Genomic DNA, 20,221 nt, shown 5'->3' with positions numbered 1-20,221 from the left:
GTTCACTTTGAAATGATTCGTATTATTTTATTAATATCTTTAATCAGTTTTCGTTGGCATATATGTACATCTTGTACACTTATGATCATGGGATTAAAGCAATTTACTTATCAATTACAAACTTGTATATTCGCTTTTGATGAGGCATACTGAAGCTTGAGAGCTCCAAGAGCCAAATCATCTCATGTGTGAACTACCATTTCTCCAGAGATTTCAGTTACTACATCTCACTAACCGGTCTCAATTAGCATGAAGCCTACAATTTAGAATTTCTTGTTAATCCATTCCCATCACCTAACATTAGGTTGTTTGTTGTGAATATGACCGAAAGTGTATTATTGTTGAAATCTATAGTTTCCTTCTTTCATATATGTATATATAAATATATCCTTTTCTTAACAGATGTATCCACTACAGGTCGTGTATTATTACAATCTTTCCATTCGGAATTAGTCAATTATTTAAATAAACGTTTACAAGAATTATGTCAAGTGAAATCGACATTTTTTGCAAATCTTGGCAAAAACCACAATCAGGTTTACGTTTACAACGTGAATTTCAATTAGTCAGTTATTTAGCTCAATTACCTTCTCATTCAATCAGTAATAATCATGCAGTTATGAATCAGCATACCAATATAAATTGTTTGACATCAGTTGATAGTGAACGATTACTTCAAGCATTATTACAATTACTTCAACGTTCATCAATTCGTTCATTGCGTAATACCACTTTGACCACTAAATCAGCATCATTTAAACATCGTGTTGCTAATAATCTCTTAGTGAATTCAGATGAATCAGCTATACGTTATGATTTACAGATGGCTACAGGTGAAGTGGTTGAAGCAGAACTTATACAATCTATTCTTCATCTTGTACAGATTACAACTAATATTACTGAATATTTAAAGTGAGTTTAAACATTAATAATTTTTCTAAAACAAATTTCTGAGTTTCATAGTATTGAAATTGCGAACCGACTTTAGCTACAGTACCACTGAAAAACCGAAAACACCAGACAGTCGTTTCTTCCTAGTGTGAGACTCTCACTACAGAGAACCAAATCCAAGAACTCTATCTCACGCAGAAACTTGAAACGTCCACCGTTGAGCCAGTATCCATTGGTATACTTCTATAACTACAATGAATTCAAAATATTATGCAACCATCTCCCATTGTCTGGAGTCAATAACTGTTGAGTATTTGACATGGTTGAACTCCACTGATCTTTTATATATTACTAACATTGGAGTAACTAATTCCATGGATTTCGCGTTCAACTTAGACCGATGCATATATGTGCCTGGTCCTATGTTGTAGCTGACTGACGGAATATAACAACATACTCGGTTCACTTTTATAAAAAAATAAAAATGTATACACATGTATAACAGCCTAGAGACAACTTTGAGTTTTTATTTGTTTTTCTCATCCAGCCTTGTACGCTTCAGTCCAGAACACAATCTCAGCTTCCACCATGTGAATCATGTATTTCGAACATATGCTGTTTATAAATATAAGTAGATCAGACCGTATCACATTGTAAAACAGAAGATAATAATTATACAAGATCAAGCCGAAAGTGGCTGTGATTATGAGAAACTGTTACTAATAAATTGGAAATAACTTAAGAATAGTAAATCGTATAATAGTCGTCAATAGGTCAAACCAAAGTTTATAATAAATGAAATACGAATATACATATAATATAGTTACTGGATAGTCATACAACCAGTCAATCAGTAACAACGTAGAACTTCGTACGTACGTACATCAGTTCGAGTTGCCATACCACATTAGCATAGAGATGCAGTTGTCGATTCAAATCCCGTAGTGGTAGAGGTAGTAAGAGTATAAGCAGTAATCGAAAAGATTAGGGTTTTAAGATGTTATTCAAGGTGTATAATCCAGTGAAATAAATTTGAAAAGAGAGAAAAAAGAGACAAGGAGGATTCAGGAGATTAGAATTTGGGTGAACACAAAGATTGGATGCACCTACTCCTATACCATTGAGTATCACACGTCGAGGCATACGTAACACGTGTCCCAGCCATCTCAACTGATGAAATTTCACTACGTCATCAATTGATTTGCCATCCTTACCTAGTACTTGTTTCCTAACAATTGCGTTACTTGCTCGATGGTCCCAGGATATACGAGCAATGCTTCGAAGGCACCTGTGATCGAATACTAGTAACCTTCGAATATCCTCTACTCTTACCGGCCATATTTCACTGCCATAAAGTAGAACGGAACGAACTGCTACGCAGTAAACACGTCATTTGGCTAATGGACGGATATCTCGCCTACGCTATAAATGACGCAAGTTGGCGAAAGTTAGTCCAGCCTTCTGTATCCGTTATCCAATAGGGTTATGTGCATTAATGTAGTCCATAAATAATCTCCTAGCAACAGCTATGGTTCATTTATTCTTTGTCTGGATCTAACAATATATACGTATGTTTGTTTCTTTTTTTTCTTTTACAGAAAAATATTGGATTTATTTGTTTGTTCTAAATCACGTATTGCTCGTAGTCTCCTATGTCAAGTAGTCGGTGTTTGTACATCACGTTTAACAAATTGGCCAATGAATCTAATTGAAATGATTGAAAAGTTAAATAAGGATACTAAACAGGATAGTAAAGAAGAAACTGATCAAGTTAATAATAATTTAAGATATTTCAAGAAATATTTATCAGATCATAATCAATCAACTGATGCAATTAATAATCTAACTCAAAATGTACTATTAATGGTAAGCTGTTAATAATGTATGTATGTATTATTTGTTTATTCAAACACATAAACTGGTACAAGGTGGTACCAAACAGATATGCGCCACATAAATCCTTCGACTTATGTGAAGGCTGGGATACGTTCTGGGTGTCCAAAACGAAGCAAGTGGTTTTCTTAAGAAGCCATGCCCGGAAACTTCGATCTAAGGGTCTGATCCATAAGGCAGTGGATCAACATAATGAGATGCAGTCTCATGGTAGTCAGTGACCAATTATTGGTTCATATGCCGTTTGTTCTCTCAAGATACAGGAGCTCATATACACGATTAATTTGGAATGAGGGTTTTCCAACTTCCTTCGGTGGTCTGTCCGTAAATAACACCCGCGACACGAAAAGGAAGTGAGTTGGCCTTCCGTGGTAGTGACTATACGCGTGGTCATGTGAGAGAGCATTTCGTGAGGGAGAGTTGACCCTTCTCATCCTTAACCGTACCAAGGCATTTGGGGGGGGGGTATAGAACTCCGGTTGTTGTTGTTGTTATTGTTTTTCTCTCCGATTTGTATTAACGAATCATTATTAATTGCATATATATATATATCCTTATTTCTTTTTTGTAGTTAAATTCATGGGATTTTACACATATTGATCAACCAGATATTCATCAACGTGCTAATGGTTACAATTTACTTATTGAATTATGTATATTAATAAAAATCAATAATCCACCAGAACAATTATTATATTTACATCAAGCTGGTTTAAATTGTGCTATTTATACAATAAGTCATGATGAATTACATTTACGTGATATTGCATTAGATTATACAATACATTGTATTGAATCTATTCAATCAAGATTATTAATGAAACAAAAACTAGATCCAAATGTTACCATAGATACAGATCAATATTATCATGAATTAATTATTAAATGTTTATGGTTAAATTTAATGAAATATTTACAAGATATAAGTGTATTATCTAGTACAAAACGTTTACATTTATTACGTTTATTAAATTGTATTATACGTACATATCAATTAAGGAGAAGATTTTATTCATTAGCATTATTATTAGATAATTATTCAATGAATAATGATTTTTATATGAATTTACAAAGTGGTACATTAATACGTCAATGTTGTGCAATACGTCGTTTAGCATTGTTCTTACATAATCCATTAACGATTATATCACGTCGTCAATTGAATAATCACTTAGCAACTAATAATCACAGTAACAATAGGGGTAATAGGAACAATTTCCCTATATCACAAAAAGATTTACGTAATATCTTTTTACCAATTATATGGTTTTATTTAGAATCAGAATTCAATTCATCTATTGATTATAATAATACTAATAATAATAATTTATTAGATAATCATAAAAAATTAATTGATTATTGTTTAGATGCTATAGAAGGGATAGCAAAACATTTTGATTGGAAATATTATCGATTTTTAATAGAATCAATAATTCATCGATTAAATTCATGTATAAATATTCATTTAATATCACAAATTATGATACGTATAATTGATGCATTTCAACCACCGAAATGGAATACTTCAATAGATACTAATGATGATAATGATGATGACGACGACGGCGACGACGACGACGATAGAGAACAAATGGATGATGAAGAAACCAAAAAAGAAACAAGATATTGATGATCATTTAAAGAGGAAACAAAAAGTTTGTACTGAACAAGGAGAAAATTCAATGATTCTTAATTATATGCTTAATGTGATTAAACGATTAGAACCATTTATCATTAAACCAATAAAAACCAATAATACTACTGAATTAATGAATAATAATAATAATCAGCATCAAAAAAAGGATAATAATAATCAGAATCAACCATTGAAAATCTCATTAGTTATATCATTAGTGATGTTGCTAAGACGTTTACCATCAGGATATCTTGAATCACGTTTACCTCATCTTATTTTACGTATTATGGATATTTTAAGACCATCACGTGATATAAATTATCAAATACGTTATGAAGCAATCAAATCATTATCACGTATTGGACGATTATTAGGTCCAAGTAAAAGTTTAGATAAATTATTTGATATTGTTCATCAACAATTAGATCGTGGTGGTTATACATATTGGCAAGTAAGATTATATACATTACATCGTGTATTCAATGAAGTAGAACAAGCTATCATATCCGGTGAAGTATCTTATAAATCTGGTCAATTAGATTATATTGGTCGTATTATGAGTCGACTTTATTTAGATGAAATGATTGGACGATTAGCTGAAGAAATTGATTCAAGACGTTCAGCTAAATTATCAAATACAAATATGAATGAATTAAATGGATCTATTCATATGGATTTACCTGAAGGAAATGGATTTAAATCTCCAGAAGGTGTTACACGTTTATGTAGATTATTATCAAATAAAGGTATTATTCAATTATTTACAGATATTAAAATGGCACTTCATTGTGCTGCATCCGGTACTTCACTTGGATCCATATTCAATAATAATAATAATAATAATAATAATAATAATAATAAATCATCAAATGATTCTGTCGGTTGTGGTATACGATTTCGACATAAAGCATTAGCTAGACTTGAATGTACATTAACACGTCTTCCAATGAAAACTGGATTATTTTCTAATAAATATATTCAATCTCATTTAAATCTTATTATTGAATTATTTCAACAATTAGTTCATGATAATCTTGAAGAAATTACAATCACTAATCTAGATTTCAATGAAACCAATACAACAACAATAATCGATACTGATCATCATCATGATGATCCACATCAGCATAGTAACACGATCACCGGTTGGTATCAACCTCAATCGAAATTATTAGAACCACGTTGGAAATATTTAGAATTAGATTATGAACCAAAACGTGAATATCATTCATTGATTACACAATCTGGTTTAAAACAATCATATTTATTAGTATGTTGTGGTTTATCTTTATTTATTGGTCTAATACGTTATCAATGGTTAAAACAAGATCAATTAAATGATTTACAATTATTAAATCAATTTCTTCCATCGATTATTACATGTCTTCAATCGAAATATATTCAAGTTTTAAATATCACTATTAAATGTATACGATTATTTTTATTGATTACATCATCCAAATCAATAATCAATCAAATACCGAAATTTTCTGAATATATCCATATAATTGGTAATCAATTATTTAATCTATTAAGTAATCAATCATATTTATTCTCAAATAAAATTGGATCCATTAGTTGTCATGCACAATATTTTACTAAAAATTTATATTGTACATTAGCTTTATTAGTTAATCATCAATATAATTATCCATTATCTAAAATACAATTATTAACTTTATTAAATATTGTTGATATTGAATTAACGCATAATCAAAATGAATCAATGAATTCATCATTAACATTATTTAATTCAATATTAAAACGTCGTTTACGTGATCCAATTATTCAAACGAATGAAAATGATGCTTTAACTTTTATAAAAGATCCTAATTTATCAATGAATAATAAAGGATTAATTATTGCTAAATTATCTGATCATAATTATGATCCCAAAACTGGTAGTGGTGGTGGACAACGTTTACTAAATCTATTTTATCGATTACAATTATTATCGATTACATCATCGTCGGAACAAATACGTAAACAATCATGTAATTGTTTAATAACATTTTTATTAAATTATCCACATCAATTAAAATTTCTACAACAATTTCTACAATTTTATATAAAACAATTAGAATATAAAAAATCAATTGGACGATTATCAGCAATTGATTTATTGCATCATCTTATTGATCAATTACCAATCACACGTTTTATTGGTAAACAAAATCAATATTTAGATGAAATGATTTTTTTAAATGTTAGCGTTGCTATTGAACGTGAATCGTCAAGGAAATGTCGTCGGATTTTATTAAATTTTCTTAATTTATTATTTAATAAATTACCATTAGATTTAGTACATCATTATTTAAATGATTATATTCTAAGCTTTTTAATTGCTCCACCAATGACAAGATGTTCAGCACGTTTACTTAGTTTACAAATCATTATATCATTATATAATAGTCCATTAACTATAGTGATTAAACAATATCGTAATCAATTAATTGATATTATCAGTAATGATATATTACCATGTGGTATGATCCAATTAGATCGATTCATACAATCCAATACATTATTAATGATATCTACTGGTTTAAATGAATTATATAATAAGAGATCTATGAAAACACCAAAAGAAGAATGTAATTTATCAAAAATTATAAAAGAGGATGCGAAATGGATGAGTGAAATAGAATTGCCTACAAATCTTTATTCAGACGACGACGACGATGATGATAATGATGATGATACTTCGAAATTGTCAAAAGATCATAATGAAGAAGATATAGATTTCAGTGATGATGATGATGATGATGAAGTTGACAATGTAGATTTAGATTATGATGAAGATACAAATGTTGATCCATTTACTTCTGCTACATTTAATAATGAAAATATTGAAAATAATAAACATTCTAATGATACTATACAATCTCATTCAACATCATCTAACAAAGAACTTAAATGTTCAAAATCGGTAAGTATTTCAAAGAAACCCTTCATTTCATTGAAATGAGTAATTTACTAGTTACATGGCGAATTGATCTTAGTTAGACCAGTAGGTCCTGGGTTTGAATCACACAGGGGTCGAGGTCGTGGATGCGCACTGCTGAGGAGTCCCACAATACGACGAAACGGCCGTTCAGTGCTTCTAGGTTTTCCATGATGGTCTAGCTTCTATTGATTCATGATCTTAACCATTGAAATTACTATAATATCCACAAAACCTATCTGATATTATTCAACATATGCTCACTAGTGACTGGCTTTAAGAGGTATATCCTGGAGTTCTATTGAGAAGTAGTGACCAGTGGAGTTCAACCAGGTCTGTTGTGAGATAGTAACTCACTGAAGACAATGGTGAATGTGTCGCTCAATTCCGTGGATTAGTTGAAGTTAGACATTAACACCGTTGGATGCCGGCTCAGTGGTCTAGTGGTTAAGTGCTCGCGCGTGAAACCAGTAGGTCTTGGGTTCGAATCTCGCAGGGGGCGAGGTCGTGGGTACGCACTGCTGAGGAGTCTCACAATAGGACGAAACGGCCGTCCAGTGCTTCCAGGTTTTCCGTGTTGGTCTAGCTTCAACTGACTCATGATCTTAACCATTGAAATTACTATAATATCCACAAAACCCATCTGAAATTATTAAAGACTAAACAAAAGTTTCATCTCTATATGTAGTTCTTCAACAGTGAACATTAAGGTGAGACCATAATTTATGGACGACTTTTGAGTGATACTGTTATGACCTTGCGTCTCCCAATTATTTTGTTTTTGCCAAAATCCCTGTCGCCAATTGTTATGACCTTGAAGTTGAGGGTTCAAAACTTTTCTCCACCCCGTCGCCAATTGTTATGACCTTGGATGTCTGACTTTTCGATCACACGACTTATCTACCAATCCGAATACGACTTATACGAATCTTCGCACTAGGCCAACCAATGACGTTTCAACCGGTGTGGGCAGTTTAGTGTCCTTATTGGTCCTATGTCCTACGAGCCCTTCCACTTGAGTCCAGAACAAGATACCAGCTTCCGAATCAGAGCAGATCAGACCAGAATCAGAGCAGATCATTTATTTCAGACATACTTGGTTTATATATCAATCAGACAAACCGCAACGTACCATAAAATAGGAAATAATATTTGTACACAAATAAGCCCAAAAAGTGGCTGTGAATGAGGGAGGCAGTAGTTAATAAACTGAACATAACTTAAGAACCGTAAATCGTACAATAATAAATTATAGGTCAAAATAAAGCTTACAATAAGAGGAATATAAATATACGTAATGTAATTGTTGAGTAGTTATACAATAAGAATATTAGTCCATGAATAGTCCTCGGAAGTTACCTGTAACTTAATCTCAACTCGGATATAACAGATACTAAAGTGACCTTAAGAGTGTTCACCTAATAACTAAGTGAGGGTTATAAACCAGTGTGAGGAATTAGAATTATCATTTATAGTTAGGAATTACATTTAGAGTTTTCATCACGAACTGATATCAGCTTTAATGACAAAACTCTATTTATCCAAATGGTTGAGTGAATTTTTGCGCCAAAATCCGTTACCTGTTATCTTATACGTGATTGGTTTGTTCATAAACGATAGTCTCGCCCACATAATAATAATTTTTCTAGAGCCTCCTAGTCTTGTGTCATATTTCTGAAAAGTTTCATACTAAAATGGCAAAGCTGTTCAATGTTTCATGACTTTAAGTTTGAGACGTACACTATAAAATGCAATAATGTCCACAAATTGCTTACACTAAAACGTGCGAGTAATAGACATGTACATTGAAAAATCATCCAGTTTATCACTTAGTAAGGAATTTAATATTAAGGTGAGTATAAAGGTTAAGTTACAAGAGCTTGGTGCTATTAACCACTAGGTTCACTACCCATTCTGATTCAACTGAAATTGGAAATCTCGATTATTAGATCTTAATTCATCATTTGAGGGCTACAGGTATCATGCTTGCAACGAGATCTACAAACTGTATAGATTCGATATCATGTATGATTGTGATTGCTCACGCTTAAACTATTCGACAATGGTATGACATTTCAATCTAGTTATACATAGAAAATACTTAAATTTTCTTTATCTGTTGTACTATTTCACTCCATAACCAAAGACGACTAGATTAATTCAGAACACAAATGCAAATGTTCTTGAATGTATATTTAAACAATTAAACCAAGTGAAATTCACAACAGTGTTAAACAGAATCCATATACTATAGGATTAAATGAGCATAATTCAATTGAAACAATATCAGTATTAGATTGTCATCTGTTAAATCTTATTTATTTGACTTGGTTCATTCTTTTGTTTAGTATTCTTCAGACACTATACTTCTCAAATTAGTACATAACATATGATGAGGAAGCTATTTCATAGAAAGATACGAGGTTCTTCCCAATTTATCCGCTTGTTTTGATTGGCTAAGAATGTTTCAATCAGCGTGTTACAACGACCGTTTACGCGGAACAATCTATATCATGTTATTATCACCAGAAGAAGACGATTTGGTTGTTGTTGTTGTGGGTGAGACTATAATTTATGGACGACCTTTGAGGGACGTTAAAGTGACCTTGAGATTGTCCACCTACTTACTATGGCTAAATGATGGTTATAAAGCATTATGAAGAGTAAGGATTATGATTTACAATTGTTGGTTAGGGTTAGGAATCAGATTTATGATTTCCATCACAAACTGATATCAGATAAAATGTCAGGACTCTACTTAGACAATTGGGTGAATGAATTCCGCACCAAAATCTGAGACCTATCATCCTGAATCTGATTGGTTCGTTTATAAATTATAGTTTCGCTTTGTTGTGTTTAATGTAGATCGACAGTGATAACTAGAATCATGATGAAATGAATCCAGGAGTATATTATTATAACTGTCTAGATATGCATTTCATTGAAATGAGTCCAACATGTCGCTTAATCAGCACGTCTCAAATATTTATCGATCAACAGAATAATGAAATAGGACTGAGTAAATAGGCAAATTATTGAGATATAACATACAAGGCATTCAAAATGATCACATAACTGCTGAGTACAACCATAAGAAATAAAGTAATGCATTTGACATAATCATATGCTATGTTAGATCTGATGCGTTTTTGTGGAGATTGTAGTATTTTCAATGGTTAAGATCATGAGTCAGTTGAAGCTAGACCACCATGGAAAGCCTGGAAGCACTGGACGGCCGTTTCGTCCTATTGTGGGACTCCTTAGCAGTGCGCATCCACGATCTTACATTCCGAAAACCAGTATCCAGTTGTTTGGATTTAATATATCAGTATTGAACAACATTGTTACTTTTGAATTAAACGAAAGGTTAATCAATCTGATGATGATGTACTGAATTTATTATCTCCAAAACTATATTTTTGTTTTAGAGGATACTATTTGCAAATATATTCAAGCGAAATAGAGGCCTGTATGAGTGTGTGTCACTAACTAATTGTATCACAGTGATTTTATGGTTACACTTATTTATTTAAATACAAACATTTGTACAAAGGGGCACCGAATATATATATGCGCAACACAAGTCACTTGATTTGTGTGTCAGCGTTGATACTGTCCGGGCGCCCAAACCGAACCACGTGGTTTCCTTACGAAGCCACACCTGGAGCCTTCCACCTAAAGATCTGATCCAAAAGGCAGTGGAGCAACGTTAGGAGATGCAGTCCTATGGTAGCCGGTAACTAACGATTGGTTCATACATCATTTGTTCCTTGAGGATACGGGAGCCCATATACACGATTGGTTTGGAATGAGGGTTTCCCAACTTCACTAGGTTAATCTTTTATATCCACCAACACCATTGAAGCACCGAACATTAGCTTTTCGGTCCTCTCAATTTCGTAAACAACATCGCAAAGGCGAGAAGGCAATGAATAGGACTTCCTTTCAGTAGCTGTATACGTATGGCCATGTGAGAGCATTTGAAGAGGGAGAGCGGACTCTCCCTACTCTCGGCCGTACCATTTGGGGGCTTATGGTTAAAACAGTCAACTGAACAATTTTATCATTAAGAGACTACATTTGATTTATTGTTTAAAAACGATACTACTCAAACAAAAGAATTAATGATAGAAATACTTCAGTCTAATCAAAAGTGACTATTTGTATGATCAAATTGTTAATATTCAAGATTGAAATATCTATACATCCTAAATAGTTGTATGTTACAATTTATTAAATAATGAGATACATCTCGAATAGGATGAAATTTACGTCTTGACTTTCAGTACTGATCAAAGTTCAATTATCAGTCAGTCAATTAACGACATAGAACTTCGTACGTACGTACATCAGTCCAAGTTGATATACCACATTAACACAGAGATGCAGTTGTGGATTCAAATCCCATAGTGGTAGAGGTAGTAAAAGTATAATCTCGAGTTTGAAGATGTTATTCAAAGAGTATAATCCAATGAAATAAATTTGGAAAGAGAAAAAGAAAGGGACATGAAAAATTCAGAAGATTAGAATTCAGTAGAACACAAAAAGTGTGAATGCACCTACACCATTGCAAACGATTTTGAGTCATGTCATTCAAAGTCTCTAACCATCGGTTGCTATGGTCTCGTGAATAGTCCAACTATATTAAAAATAGTATTATCTATTATATTCTTTATCAAATGCTTATCTCTTTTATCTTATCTTATTTCTCTTTTTTTACAAAGGCTATTGACAACCAATATTTCTTAGTTGCTCATACATTAGAGCATGCTTTAAAATTGGTTTATCAGTTAATCACTGAATCAACAACAGTAGATTCACCGAATACATCAGATAACAATATCAATACATATATATCATCAATTAAATTATCCTCATTTTGGCGTATTCTATTAAATGGACCTAAATATAATAATAATAATAATAATAATAATCAATTATGTCCAATCACTGAATTTCAATCAAAGAAACATCGTAAGAAATTGAATAAACGTCGTGAACAATATAGTACATTATTCTCTATGGAAACAACAACAACCACCCCCACCCCCACCACAACAACAAAGAATATAGAAAATAAAACTAAAAAAATGAGTTTATTAATTGTAGGACATCGTGAAACACGTGAATGGGCAACACGTTGTTTAAATTTATTATTAAAATTAGAAATCATTACAAATCAAGATCGTTTTATAAAACAACTCAATGAGAATAATAATAATAATATAGATACTGAATTATCTGGTTTAAATGTTCGATCAGCTATATTTAAAAATTACAAAAAATAAAACAAATTTCAATAAAATAGTAAGTTCATTATTTTTTATTTAAACACATAAACATAGATACTAGCAGGGTGGGGCCAGGTAGGTTTTCTTAGGGGAAAGGGGCTTCACCCGGAACCTTTGATATAAAGGTCTGATTCGCCCCCAAATGCCCTGGTATGGCCGAGAGTGGCGTGGGCCAGCCTTCCCTCTCGAAATGCTCTCACAAGGCCACGCGTATACAGCCTCTGTCAGCGAAGTCCTACTCACTGCCTTCTCGTGGCGGGGGTGTTGTTTATGAAAATGAGAGGACGAAAAGCGAATGTCCGGCGCTTTAACCGGATTCCAAACCAATGGTGCACATGGTCTCCAGTACCCTGAAGGAACAAATGAAGTATGAACCAATTCCTTGGTCACCGGCTACCATGGGACTGCATCCCCTCATGATGCTCCACTGCCATGTGGGTTAGACCTTTAGGTCAAAGGCTCGGGGAATGGCCCCCTAAGATAACCTACTGCTTCGGTTTGGGCACCCGGGCAGTATCACAGCCCTCACACAAAAGTGTGGTGCATATATATTTGGTGCCCTCTTGTACTAATATTTACGTGTCCAAACAAACAAACAAACAAAGGTCTAATTCACAAGGTAGTAGAGTAGTAACTCAAGAAGATGCAATCACATAGTGGGCAGCAATCAACAATTGGTTCATACTCCATTTGTTCCTTCAGGATACTGGAGTCAGCCAATGTGCACCATTGATTTGGAATCATGGTTTTCTAACTCTCTTAGGTGGATTCTCTATATCCATGAATCCGGTTAAAGTGTCGGACATTCACTTTTCATTCTCTCAATTTCATAAACAACATCCCCATCACGACAAGGCAGTGGGTAGGGGTTCCCTGTCAGTGGTTGTATGCACATGACCATGTGAGAGAGTATTTGGAGAGGGAGAGCGGACTCTCCCCACTCTTGGCCGTACCAGGGCATTTGAGAGCAATGCGCTGATGCATATGTACCTATTACAAAAGAATGGTCAAATGTGGTAAGATTTCTCTACCATTTTGTTTGTTTGTTTTCTTTAAACGGATTCATTTTGAAATGAAAAAGCAGTGATATGTTATACGTAAATGCTGTTAAAGGTGTATAGAAGATTTTCACTTTCCCGTTGTCCATATCACATGAAAAGATACTTGAAGTATTAGAAATCAAGACTAGATTGACGGTAGTTTCGCTTATCTTATGCCCCGATAAGCATGGTAACTTTTGGGATCCATTTATGGACCAATACTATGTGTATATTTTTATCGTATAATTGTTATATAACTAAACTATACATATTCGTGTCCGTCTTATTATGAGCTTCATTTTGACCTATGAATTGTTACTATACGATTTTACATTCTTGAATTATACCTTGTCTATTAATTACTACCTCCCTCATTCACAGCCACATTTGACTAATTCTTGTACAAATGTTGTTTCATATTTTATGGTACGGTATGGTCTGTCTGGTTAGTATATAAACCCAGTATGCTTGAAATAAATGATTCGATATTGCAGAGGCTGAAATTGGTGTTCTGGATTTAACTGGTTGGGCTAGGCGGACTCTAGACTGTTTGTACGGGTTTTACGCGTCATTGGTCCGATCGATAAGTCACTGCTCTCTAATTGGCGGTATCGTTACGTTACGTTGTACAATATCAATGCACACAGGCCACAAGTTATAACAGCTTATCTATGTGTATTGCTAAAAGCCTATGAAAATACTGGCTTACTATAGGTGGTGAAAAATCGGATCATCATAACAGACAACTCTAATCATGTTAAGGTAGCAGATTCGATCGCTTCATAGTAACCACTTTCGTGTTATCTATTCTTAATATCTCGGATAGACTTTATTGATAAGGATTTCTTTTTATGATCAATAACTTGACATCCCTGACTGTCGCACTGACTATTATAAGTTCAAATACAACAGAGAACATTGCTTTCCTCATGATTACAGTTATTGTGTATGGTTTCTTATCGATACTACCTGACTTCTATTTAACACTAAACATGTAGTAGTAGGATATTGTTTGTCCATTTTTTCAACGGGCCGATATATCCTGGGTTTGAATCTCACGAGGCAGGTTCGTGGATGCGCTCTGCCAAGGAGGAGTCCCACACTAGGATGAAACAGCCATTCAATGCTTCCAAATTTTTCATGGTGGTCTAGCTTCAATTGACTCATGACCTTAACTATTAAAATTACTATAATATCCATAAAATCTCTTCTGATGCTAATACTTAATTCCTTACTGTATAAAATTAGTTTTGTTCAGTAAAGAGATTCTGATGAATAGTTACCAGGGAATGAATTATATACTAAGGAATAAAGAGTGAATATATCTGCTTAACTGTGAACAATTCTAGGTTAATAACTTCATGTATTAATATTACATCTTAATTTAATATTTCCCATCAACTTTCTTCATACATACACCTACACTGGTCAGTATTATGTGTTCAAGGTATGAGTAATACATATCTCAACTATTACACCCTCATCAACTGATTCGCCATCTTTACCTAGTGACATACATCTAATCTCATCATACTCTTCATTCAAATGGATCTCAACATACAACCGAGCATCATCATCTACATATCAAGATTTGTTTTCCTTCATTTCTTGTGTTGCTTTCACTTTGCCAATTTCTCTCTTTAAAAAAATTTAGTTACAAAGAATACTAAACGACTCATTATTTCAATTGGAAGTTGATGCACGTGTACCTATTTCAGAAGAATGGTCAAATGCGGTAAGATTTTTTCATCATTTATGCTTGTTTGTTTACTTTAAATGGATTCATTATGAAATGGAAGATATTACCCCATTACATTTAACGGATACTTACTTATGCCTGTTAGTCCCAATGGAGGAGCATAGGCCGTTGATCAGCATTCTTCAACCCACTCTGTCCCGGGCCTTCCTTTTTAGTTCTATCCAATTGTTGTTTATTCTTCTCATGTTTGTCTCCATTTCTCGACGTAATGTGTTCTTTGGTCTTCCTCTTCTCCTTTGACGTTGAGGATTCCATGTGAAGGTTTGCGTTGATGACGCAGTTGGGTGCTTTCCTCAATGTGTGTCGCATCCACTTCCAGCGCTCCTTCTTGATTTCTTCCTCCACTGGGATCTCGTTTGTTCTCTTCCACAGTAGGTTGTTGCTCATAGTGTCTGGCCAACGGATACGAAGTATCTTGCATAGTTAACTGTTAATAAACACTTGTATCTTCTGTATGATGATTTTCGTAGTTCTCCAAGTTTCGACCCCATACGACAGAACTGTCTTGACAGATAGTTAGTCAAATTAAACATGGACTGTAAAGTTCCAATTCGAATATTCCCTTAAAAATTACCTCTTTACATTCTAAATAGTTAAGCGTCATTAAGTCGTGTTTTTTTTTTAAATTTTACCATGACAAGTTGAAACCTGATGATATTGTTCAACGAATAATACAATTTTCATAATTGAACCATCCAGCTCAGACAGAACATTACATTCATCATAATTTCTTCATGTAACTGAACCTTCTCAAATATATAGACTAATAATGACATAATTAAAAGCTGTTGTCATCAGTTCATAATAATAATAATATGAATTAATAGGGATTTTTTCAAATATCTTGACAGCAATTATAAATATTGATTTTGCTTAGTTAGAAACTGCTTCCAACTCTGTTGAATCAATCAATTTTACTGTGTTATTCTGGACCCCCCAAAAAATGCTCTCTCACAGTTACGTGCATACAATCACTGCGAGGGAAGTCCTACTCAATACCTTCTCGCGGCATTACTATTGTTTACGAAATTGAGAGCATCAAAAGTGAATGCCCGACACTTTAACCGGGTTGGTGGATATGGAGGATTCACCTAAGACACTTGGCAAATACTCATTCCAAACCAATGGTGCACATGGGCTCTAAGATCCTAAGGTAACAAATGGCGTATGAACCAATTATTACCCACTGGTTACCATGGAACTGCATCTCCTGACGTTGCTTCACTACCTTGTGAACTAGACTTTTAGGTCAAAGGCTCGGGGTGTGGCCCCCTAAGAAAACCACGTGGTCTGGTCTCGGGCAGTATAGCAGCCCTCACATAAATAGAATGATTTATGTGGTGCAAATGTATTTGGTGCCTCTTTGTACAAATATTTATATGTTCAAATAAGTAAATAAACTCGTGTTTTAACATTGCTTTTTCCACACCACAAGTTCTAATAGTATTGGGTGTTCATCGTTGTTTCCATTGACATTGGACTAATTCATATCACACTGATATATATGTCGCATATTCCCAGTAAATTACCTCTACCACTATGGGATTTGATTCGATAATTGTATATTTGTGCTAATGTGTTATAGCAACTCCAATTGATGTACGTACGTACGACGTTCCACGATGTTGCTGACTGACTGATTTGTTCATAATTATCAATCTTTCTCTCTTATCTTTAATTTATCCCCTCTTTTTCTTTTCTATTTCTCTTTGATATTCAGTTATTATCTAATTTAATTTATCTTGGACAATTATTACATTTAAGTGTTGGACGTAAACCAGTATTGAGAATATTTCGTATTGCTAATAAAATTGCATTGGATGAATTAAACAATAGACCACAATATTATTGTCAAGTATGTTATAATGATGACTGTGTTTGGTTTATTTTTCTTTTCTTTTCAAATCCTCTAATTGACTGTTATAGTGTTTTGAATGGAGAAATTATTATTATTAATATTATTATTATTATTATTATTATTATTATTATTATTATTATTATTATTATTATCATCAATCATGTATTAGTTATGAGCGATACACATAATCTTTAGAACCTTAAATAAAAAGTGATGGTCGTCAGCGTTCTTTCATACCGCTGCAGAATGTCATAAATTGACCCCGCCTATTTCGCTCTGTACCAACTTCGAAAAGTGATGCACTACTGTGGTGTGGGTTACTTATATCCACATAAGTAGTATATAATAAGACAAAATAATCCAGACTTAACCAGTTAAGAGGTTTCTCTATGTTCATTTACCTCTAATATTTTTCTATGCCTTGTCTCTTCCTCTGTATGTTTCCATCTTCTAATAGATTATCACAAATTATCAATCAAACATTAAATTATATGGGTCATCGTTTAAATATTGTCCATTTAAATGAGAATGAAGACGATCTTGTTGAGAATTCCAATCCAATAGAACTTTCCAATAATATTCAACGTGCTGATATTCTATTACGTTTAGCATTATCTTTATTAGCTATGGTGTATGAAGTAAAAAGATTAAATTAGAATCAACTAATCATAATCATAATCGATTACCTTTAACATCTCAATTAAAAGCTGTACGTTTAGCTGCTATCAATTTACTTGTCCATTTATTCTCATCCAATTGGTTATGTGAAATTGAATTTTGGGGTAAATCAACTATCACTGATCATGATCTGGATCAAATTGTTTCGTCATCATCATCATCATCAGCAGAAGCAGATCGTTCAATCATTGTCAAAGAAATTTGTTGTAATACATTTCTATTAAATGATTTAATTCATAGTTCTACATTATCATTAAATCATTTAATTATACAATTATGTTATATATGGTCTAAATCAACAATCTATAATGGGTATTTATGTAAGAAATTTTTTAATCAATCATTATTGGATACATTATTTAAATTATTAAATATGAATATGAATACTACTAACAATACTACTAATACTAAATTGAAATTGAAGAATGAGATTATTGAAAAGCTTGTAGAAATTATCCATAATTTAACATTTCTACCTGGTAAGTAGTATCCATTGTTTCATAATTGATATTATTATTGTTGTTTCCATGTTATTATCATATGACTGATTCATCAATCCTGCCCCCCGAATGCCCTGGTATGGCCGAGAGTGAGGTGGGCCCGCCCTCCTTCTCGAAATGCTCTCACACGGTCACGCGTATACAGCCTCTGCCAGGGGAGTTCTACTCACTGCCTTCTCGTGGCGGGGGTGTTGTTTACGAAAATGGGAGGACAAAAGCAAATGTCCGGCGCTTTAACCGGATCTCAAACTAAATCAATGGTGCACATGGGCTCCAGTATCCTGAAGGAACAAATGGTGTATGAACCAATTGTTGGTCACCGGTACCATGGGATTGCATCTCCTAACGTTACTCCACTGCCTTGTGGATGAGACTCCTTAAGAAAACCACGTGGTTCGGTTTGGGCACCCTATCCGTATCACGGCCCACACACAAATCAAGTGACTTATGTGGCGCATATCTATTTGGTGCCCCTTTGTACTAATATTTAAGTGTTCAAATATATAAATAAGTCAGAACGTGGCTACAAACGTGGGAGACTGTAATCAATAAACTGAGCATAACTTAAGAACAATAAATTCTATAATAATAATTGTAATCCATAGGTTAAAATGAAGCTTATAATAAGAGGAATATGAATATACACAATTTAATTACAGTGAGACTATAATTTATGGACTACCTTTGAGCAACGCTAGATTGACCTTGGGAGTGTCCACCTAATAACGAAAACCGAATGGAGGCTATAAACCTGCGTGAAGAATTAAAATTATGATTGACATTTGATGATTAATGTCAGGAATCAGATATAGGGTTTTCATCATGAACCGATATCAGCTATAATGCCAAAACCCTATTTATTGAAATAGATGAGTGAGTTTCGCGCCAAAATTCAAGACCTGTTATCTTATACGTGATTGGTTCGTCCACAAATTATAGTTTTGCCTATATATATATATATATATATATATATATATATATCTTTTAGAGTATTGTATTTTCTCCTTCTTGACGATATTCACGGGTTAATTTCATCAGTCTATGTTCATGTACACTTTGATGCTTCGACAAATTATGTGTAGTTAGAGAGGCTACAAGTTGACTCATTGTTGTATTTATATAGAGTAAATGGAATGTAGTTAGTAGTGGAATCTTAGGTGTATATTTCGTTCTATTTTCTCCTAACTCATCTACTGAATTTAGCTGCACCCTAGATTTTTTATTCTCTCTCCGGGACTCGGACCTAGTACTGGTCACTTTAGATACCAAGCCCATTATTCATTCAAAATACCAAGTCCAGATACCCACTCACTTTTACAACGGGTATGAGTTGTATTCACTTGATATTGTTTTACTTGAATCTTCCCATTGATGTTTTTGGACTGAAATTGATCAGTCTCTTATTGGCATATGTGCATACTGTGCGTATGCCTCGATATTGCCTTAATTTACAAGCATTATAACGCGATGGCGTTTGAAGCGAACGGTACTGAGTTCGAGTCCCAGAGTGAACATCAATTCTGAGATGCAGGTACATCCAGCTGACGAGTCCCAAACAGGACGAAACGCGCGTCCTGGATTCCACTGCTAGCCACTATCCATCTTTGCTTATAAGGGTATGAGTTGTGGTTCACTTTGAAATGATTCGTATTATTTTATTAATATCTTTAATCAGTTTTCGTTGGCATATATGTACATCTTGTACACTTATGATCATGGGATTAAAGCAAT

At 33.5% G+C, this 20,221-nt stretch overlaps 1 protein-coding gene across 1 annotated transcript in view; it reads left to right on the top strand.

Annotated features, from left to right (window-relative positions):
* MS3_00008863 (uncharacterized protein) overlaps positions 1–20,221 on the top strand; it is a 60,250-nt gene that overhangs the window by 15,487 nt on the left and 24,542 nt on the right. Inside the window, exons 11-16 of the mRNA XM_051217205.1 lie at positions 403–912; positions 2,490–2,757; positions 3,356–7,349; positions 12,089–12,671; positions 15,350–15,430; positions 17,175–18,469. Of these exons, the coding sequence (XP_051065854.1) occupies positions 4,323–7,349; positions 12,089–12,652 (3,591 nt within the window). The 5' untranslated portion in view covers positions 403–912; positions 2,490–2,757; positions 3,356–4,322 and the 3' untranslated portion in view covers positions 12,653–12,671; positions 15,350–15,430; positions 17,175–18,469. The remainder of the gene's footprint in view (positions 1–402; positions 913–2,489; positions 2,758–3,355; positions 7,350–12,088; positions 12,672–15,349; positions 15,431–17,174; positions 18,470–20,221) is intronic.

This window comes from Schistosoma haematobium, chromosome 6, assembly GCF_000699445.3.
Source record: "Schistosoma haematobium chromosome 6, whole genome shotgun sequence".
Classification (NCBI taxonomy): Eukaryota; Metazoa; Platyhelminthes; class Trematoda; order Strigeidida; family Schistosomatidae; genus Schistosoma; species Schistosoma haematobium.
Note: the sequence above shows the minus strand (reverse complement) of the source record. Positions and strands in the feature narration are given on the sequence as shown.